Source organism: Setaria viridis, chromosome 4, assembly GCF_005286985.2.
Source record: "Setaria viridis chromosome 4, Setaria_viridis_v4.0, whole genome shotgun sequence".
Classification (NCBI taxonomy): Eukaryota; Viridiplantae; Streptophyta; class Magnoliopsida; order Poales; family Poaceae; genus Setaria; species Setaria viridis.
In genome coordinates this window covers 13,433,019-13,440,283 of record NC_048266.2, presented here as the reverse complement: position 1 = coordinate 13,440,283, position 7,265 = coordinate 13,433,019, and the positions used below count along the sequence as shown (strand labels likewise).

General features: G+C 48.3%; 1 protein-coding gene across 1 annotated transcript; it reads left to right on the top strand.

Annotated features, from left to right (window-relative positions):
* The first annotated feature begins 371 nt into the window (after positions 1-371).
* Positions 372-7,010, top strand: LOC117851569 (L-type lectin-domain containing receptor kinase SIT2). Its single transcript, XM_034733401.2, has 2 exons — positions 372-2,882; positions 4,967-7,010. Exons 1-2 carry the CDS (start codon positions 937-939, stop codon positions 6,657-6,659), a joined length of 3,639 nt encoding a protein of 1,212 aa, XP_034589292.1. The 5' UTR covers positions 372-936; the 3' UTR covers positions 6,660-7,010.
* The last annotated feature ends 255 nt before the right edge of the window (positions 7,011-7,265 follow it).

Genomic DNA, 7,265 nt, shown 5'->3' with positions numbered 1-7,265 from the left:
TTTTCTAAGATAAGGCATCATGTTCTCTATCACCTTACAAAATTTGAATTTAGAACAAACTTGTATTTGGAGAGAAAAAAACAAATCTCTTTAGAGGTAGATTGGACCAATTGAAATAGTTCAAAGAAGTGAATCGAGCCTAAATTTTGTTGAGGGGGTTGGATGGACAAAGGGTATAGATGAGGGTAGTAAAATGGATTTTTCTTCCTTTTATTAGTTTTGAAGTATCAACTACAATCCATATTTTATGATAATATTTATAAACAAAACATTCCCCCTGCCTGCGTTCCACCAGCTAATTTTGGGCAGCTCTGGTTAATCAGTGGCAGCTGCTGGGGAAATGGTTACATGCTACGTCGTCACGTGATCCGGCTGGGATTAGAAGGATGTGCTGCAATTGTACAACCACGCTTGTTCTTTGGCAATTCGGAGCACAGTTGGTCGTTGGTAGTTGGATCGAACGATGGAGCCCTTTGGAAAGGCGATAGGCCGATGGTTAGATAGCTATGCCCAAGCTCCTCTTGCTTTGAACGTGATTGTTCGAGTGACATACCTAGGCACGTAGCTTCAGTACCAGTTTCCTGCTGATGTCATGTTCAGACACATCTCACGAGGCCACTCTGAAAGTCTCCGTTAGCTTCTTTAATTTGTTGTTTCTCAAAAAGAAAATTCATTCCAGACTTGTACTTTGTACCATACCACGCGCTTCTTAAAAAAAATGACGCGACGCCTCTGAAAAAAATAAAAGAAAAAGGAAGAAAATGACGTACGGCAGGAACGACTACTCATGCCCGTCCAACACTCGGACAACACGGGAAGGAACACTCCTCGCCTAGATTGTTCATATGCAGAGGCAAGTAGAAATTCGTTCCATTTTTCCCTTCTCTTGTCCTAGGTCTAAGAAGCGAGGCACGACCGCGCACGAATGAGCAATCCATGCCTCAGATGATGAAGATCATCACCAGCTTCCTCCTCCTCGGAGTCGTCCAAACCATTGCTGCACTCGTCGCCGGAGGCGGTGCCGATGACCAGTTCGTCTACTCGGGCTTCACCGGCGCCAATCTCACCATGGACGGCACGGCCACTGTCACGCCGGTCGGCCTCCTCGAGCTGACCAACGGCACCCTCCAGCTCAAGGGCCACGCCTTCCACCCGACGCCGCTCCGCTTCCGGGAGGGCGGCGGCGCAGGCGCGGTGAGGTCGTTCTCCGCCTCCTTCGTCTTCGGCATCCTCTCCGCTTACCCCGACATCAGCGCCCACGGCATCGTCTTCGTCGTGTCCCCGACCACGAACTTCTCCGCCGCGCTGGCGAGCCAGTACCTGGGCCTCGTCAACGTCACCAGCAACGGCGACGAGCGCAACCGGATGTTCGCCGTCGAGCTGGACACCTTGCAGCAGGACGAGTTCCGCGACATCAACGACAACCACGTCGGTATCGACATCAACAGCCTCATCTCTCTTAACTCCAGTGATGCCGGCTACTACGACGATGATGGAAGCTTTAAGAATCTCTCGCTGATAAGCCATGAGGATATGCGAGTGTGGGTCGACTACGACGCAGTTAGCAACCGGATCAACGTGACCTTAGCTCCTCTCGGGTTGGTAAAACCTGCCAAACCCCTGATCTCGGCCATCTATAACCTATCTGCGGTGCTGACCGACATGGCGTATGTCGGCTTCTCGTCGGCAACAGGCTCGTTCAACTCGAGGCACTACGTGTTGGGTTTCAGCTTTGCCATGGATGTTCCTGCTCCGGATATCGACATTACCAAGCTGCCAAAGTTGCCCCGTGAAGGCCCAAAGGCTCGGTCCAAGGTCTTGGAGATTGTCCTCCCAATAGCATCTGCAGCAGTCGTCTTCTGCCTCGGCACTGTCATCATTTTATTCATGCGTAGAAGAACGAAGTACTCTGAGCTACGGGAAGATTGGGAGGTCGAGTTCGGGCCACACAGGTTTCCCTACAAGGATCTGCACCGTGCCACTGAAGGATTCAGAAACAAGAACTTGCTCGGCGTCGGAGGGTTTGGGAGAGTGTACAAGGGTGTGCTTCCTATTTCTGATCTTGATATTGCTGTGAAGAGGGTGTCACATAACTCAAGTCAGGGCATGAAGGAATTCATCGCAGAGGTTGTCAGTCTAGGCCGCCTCCAACACCGCAATCTTGTGCAGTTACTTGGTTATTGCCGAAGAAAAGGTGAACTCTTTCTAGTCTACGACTACATGTCTAATGGAAGCCTTGACAAGTACCTGTATGATCATGAAAGAAGGCCAACTCTGAGTTGGCCGCAAAGGTTTAAGATTATCAAGAACATAGCCTCTGGCCTACTGTACCTCCACGAGGAGTGGGAGAAAGTTGTCATTCACCGAGATATCAAAGCAAGTAATGTGCTCCTCGACAGTGGGATGAATGGACGCCTTGGCGATTTCGGCCTAGCAAGGTTGTACAACCATGGCACAGACCCACAGACCACTCATGTGGTTGGTACCATAGGTTACCTAGCCCCAGAGCTTGCTCGCACAAGCAAGGCAACCCCGCTAACAGACGTCTTCGCCTTCGGTACATTCATCCTTGAGGTCACTTGTGGGAGAAGGCCTATTTTCCAAGACGCAAGTGACAAACAGGTTATGCTGGTTGACTGGGTGCTAGAGCACTGGCGCGAAGGAACGCTTGTTGACACGGTTGATGCGAACCTCCGGGGTGACTTCATTGTTAGTGAGGCATGTCTAGTGCTCGAGTTGGGGCTCATGTGCTCACATCCTTTTGTGAATGCAAGGCCCAGCATGCGGCAAGTGGTGCAGTACCTGAGTAAGGAGGTACCACTGCCGGAGCTGATCCCTACCAATATGAGCTTCCACATGCTGGCACTGACGCAGAACCAAGGATTTGACTCGTACATACGATCATATCCATCGTCGTCTAGGGAAAGCATTAGAACAACATCTCTGGCCTCTCAGTAGGAAGATGGCATGCATGCAGTGCTATCTATTGTGCTTTGTCCCATACAAAATATATATTTGTATCAAGTGATTTTTCCCCCGATCAATGTAAATAGTTGGAGCCAAGTGGTGGCTAATAATTGCGCATCGTAAAACATTAGGTCTCAATTTAATATCAGGATTGCACAATTAACATTCAAAGAGTTGGGAATATAAATATATACTCCATCAATTTTACAAAAAAATCCGCCCGCATATAGCCTCCACCATGTCCAATCCACGAAAGTATCAATGAGAAAAAAGCATGCTACATAGCAGTGTGGAATTAACTGAAAAATAAAACACTTCACCTCTTACAAAATATCTGGTTACAGAGAGTGAAAAGACTTTAGGACAACTACATTGTTGATTTCTTCTGCGAACAAAAAAAAAATCATCGCACATATTTGCAAGCACATTGTCACTACACCATAACATCAAATTAGCATCGCACACGGGTCGGTAAAAGTCTGTTATCACCTATAAATCGTCGGTCGGTAAAAGGTTACAAAGAACCAATAGTCGGTGTGAACCATTGTTTGAAACTGTGGAAGCATAAAGATCCTCAAAGTTGTGGGCCGTTCATCTTCAATTCTGAATCCGACCATGCGCCACCGACTGTACTGGGTACTAATCAACCCTTCCTGGTCAATGACGGCATCTCTACATGTATTGATTGTTCATCTCGCATCGATGAAGGGTTGTGTTGGTTGGTGGCTCACATCAAATACCTTGTTCACAAGGCAGCCGTGAATTATTGACAAGTACGTACTATATGTCTGTATCTCTGATGTGGATGGGACTTGAACCTGCTTCTTTGACGTGTTTAAAGGTAATCTGAGATATTTCAACAGGTTCAAATCGCAGAGGAAACTGCAACAGGGTTTTCGTACGTGTTAAAAAGTCAGATCAGCACGCCGCGGAAGATATTTTGGATTCTCTCTCCGAGGTTGCAGCTTACAGGATGGTCAATTTTTTGCTTTCTCTGTTACGTGTGGCAGCTATGACCTATGGTCCACACTGACGGCAGCTGGACAATCAGGTGACCTTGAAGACTTGAACCACCGGGAAGCCACCAAACACGACTTGTCAGATTGTAGAATACTCCATCCATTCTACAAAAGTTCGTCCATATATACATCCAGAAAACAAGATCTTTAATTAGGCGATTTCTGCTGAATCTAGATGTTTGGTGTTCATAGTTATGTACCTTCCCTCTACATTCCATGAAAGTTGCTAGAAGGACAGGGGAATCGTTAAATAAATTTAAATTCCCCTGGAAATCCCCCTAACGTGCCCACAAGTTTAACCTTGATGCAAAATCCACCTCAAGTTTTTTAGAACACGGAATTACCATAGGAGCCTCAATGAGCAAGGTCATTTTTTAAGGCACAACCTTTTTATAGATGACATCATGTACTGCATTTTTGTCAATGTTTTGATCTGAGAAGGACACCCAAGGAAGTTTGTAGACAAGGGACCAGGACACGTGCCTTACTTCATTCAATGAATCATCCAATTGCAAGTGAACTTTTGACAATACATAGCAGACAGGATATGAAAACCATGAGTCTAAGGCTTTCCCAAGAGAATTTATACTCACTTCAAAACATCGCATGATCCTTCCTCAGAGGCCACAACCCAGCTTCGATTTCACAAGAGGAAAAATGTTCTTCCTTCTACACCTTCTCCTCATCGTATCCCTTGGCCCAAACCTGCTTGAAGTATCTGCCGATGGCGGCCAATTCACCTGCTCCGGCTTTGCAGGGTCGAACCTCACCTTGGACGGCACCGCCACCATCACCTCTGATGGCCTGCTCCAGCTAACCGATGGCACGGCCTACCTCAAGGGCCATGCTTTCCACCCAGCTCCCCTGCGCCTCCGCAATTCGACCAACGGCACAGTGCAGTCCTTCTCGGTCACCTTCGTCTTTGGCATCGTCTCCATCTACCCCGACTTCAGTGCACATGGCATGACCTTCTTCATCGCCCCAGGGAAGGACTTCGCCGCCGCTCTGCCGGCCAAGTATCTGGGCCTCACCAACGTCCAGAACAACGGCAACGCGAGCAACAACCTCTTCGCCGTGGAACTCGACACCATCCAGAGCGTCGAGTTCAAGGATATCAACAACAACCACGTCGGGATCGACATCAATGGCCTCCAATCCCTGCGATCCTACAACGCTGGGTACTACGACGACAAGAGTGGTGAGTTCCAGAAACTCAAGCTTATCAGCCGTCAGGCCATGCAGGTTTGGGTGGATTACAATGGCGAGAAGAAGCAGATCAACGTGACCCTGGCACCCCTCAGAATGACCAGACCACTCAAGCCACTGCTCTCAACCATCTACGACCTCTCAACGGTGCTCACTGACCAAGTGTATCTCGGCTTCTCGGCGGCAACTGGTCGTGTGAATTCGCGGCACTGTGTTCTTGGCTGGAGCTTCGGATTGAACAGACAAGCTCCTGCCATCGACATCGCCAAGCTGCCGAACCTACCTCGTGCTGGTCCGAAACCGCGTTCCAAGGTTTTGGAAATCGTTCTACCAATTGTTACCGCAACATTTGTGCTTTGTTTGGGCAGTATCGTTGTTCTAGTTGTCCGGAGGAGATTTAGGTACGCTGAGCTACGTGAGGATTGGGAGGTTGAGTTTGGGCCGCACCGGTTCTCGTACAAGGATCTTTACCGTGCAACCGATGGATTCAAGGATAAACATCTTCTCGGTGAAGGAGGTTTTGGTAGGGTTTACAAAGGAATTCTTCGGACGTCTAGGATGGAGGTTGCCGTGAAGAGAGTGTCCCATGAATCAAGGCAAGGAATGAAGGAGTTTGTTGCCGAGATAACCAGTATCGGCCGCATCCGGCACCGCAATCTAGTACAATTACTTGGTTATTGCCGGCGGAAAGGTGAACTTCTCTTGGTTTATGACTATATGCCAAATGGTAGCCTTGACAAATATCTGTATACGGACGACGGGGATAAGTCAAATCTGACCTGGGCACAAAGACTTCACATCATAAAAGGTGTTGCAGCAGGATTGGTCTACCTGCACGAGAGGTGGGAGAAAGTGGTTGTCCACAGAGATGTCAAAGCAAGCAACGTACTGCTTGACAGAGACATGAACGGGCAGCTTGGTGACTTTGGGCTGGCGAGGCTGTACGACCATGGCAAGGACTCCCAAACCACACATGTGGTCGGCACCATGGGATACCTATCCCCGGAGCTCATGCGCACAGGCAAAGCCTCCCCTCTAACTGACGTGTTCGCTTTCGGCGTATTCCTCCTGGAGCTCACCTGTGGGCAGAAACCCATCAAGGAGAACGGGCAAAGTGGCGGCGGCCATGTTGTGCTGGTCGATTGGGTGCTCCAGCACTGGCGCAATGGGTCACTCATGGAGACAGTAGACGGGAGGCTCCATGGTGAGTACGACGTCGAGGAAGCGGCATTGGTGCTGAAACTAGGGCTTCTTTGCTCACACCCGTTTGCCGATGCAAGACCTGCCATGGGGCAGGTCGTGCGCTATCTCGACGGCGTGACGCCACTCCCAGAGCTGGCATCGACGGATTTGAGCTTCCATGTACTAGCGATGATGCAGAACAAAGAATTTGACATGTCCACCATCTCGTATCCGGATATGGTGACGAGCTTTGGTACAATCTCTAGTCTATCAGGAGGAAGATAACAACAATAATACGTCCATGGAAGCGTTAGTGTGTTGGTTGCTGTTCTGTGTTGTAAACTTGTAATTGTTTTTTTATTTTGTATTTTTCACCTTCTCTATTAGTACATAGACCAGCAGTTAACCTGTCGGCTTCTGTTTAAGAGAGAGAGAGAGAGAGAGTGTGTTAGGAGTAGCATGCAGCATTTTGTGGTCTGGTTCTATGGAGAGAAGTAGCATATGTCGTGTGTATTGTGGAAGTGATACAAGTAATGTGTTGTACCTGTATAATCTCCTGGTCTGATCTCAGCCAACGCATAGACCTCTGTAATGGTAACAGAATAAATATAACAAGTGAGGCCTCTGTTTTCTTTATTGATGGCTGCTTGATTTTTTTTTGTTTTCCATCAGGTCACAAATCCATTGTCTCCTGGCTACTTTCATAAACTAGCACGCAGTTCCCATGGTCGTGAGCTACTTTGTTACCAGATCAGGGATGAGCAAAATAAGCAGAGGCAGATGATGCCTCTAGTACCCTTCCACATCATCAAGAAACAATAATGGTGAGAACTTCTGCGCCATGGATTGTTGATTAGGAGGTCTGTGTAATCTCTAGTTCTTACATGGACA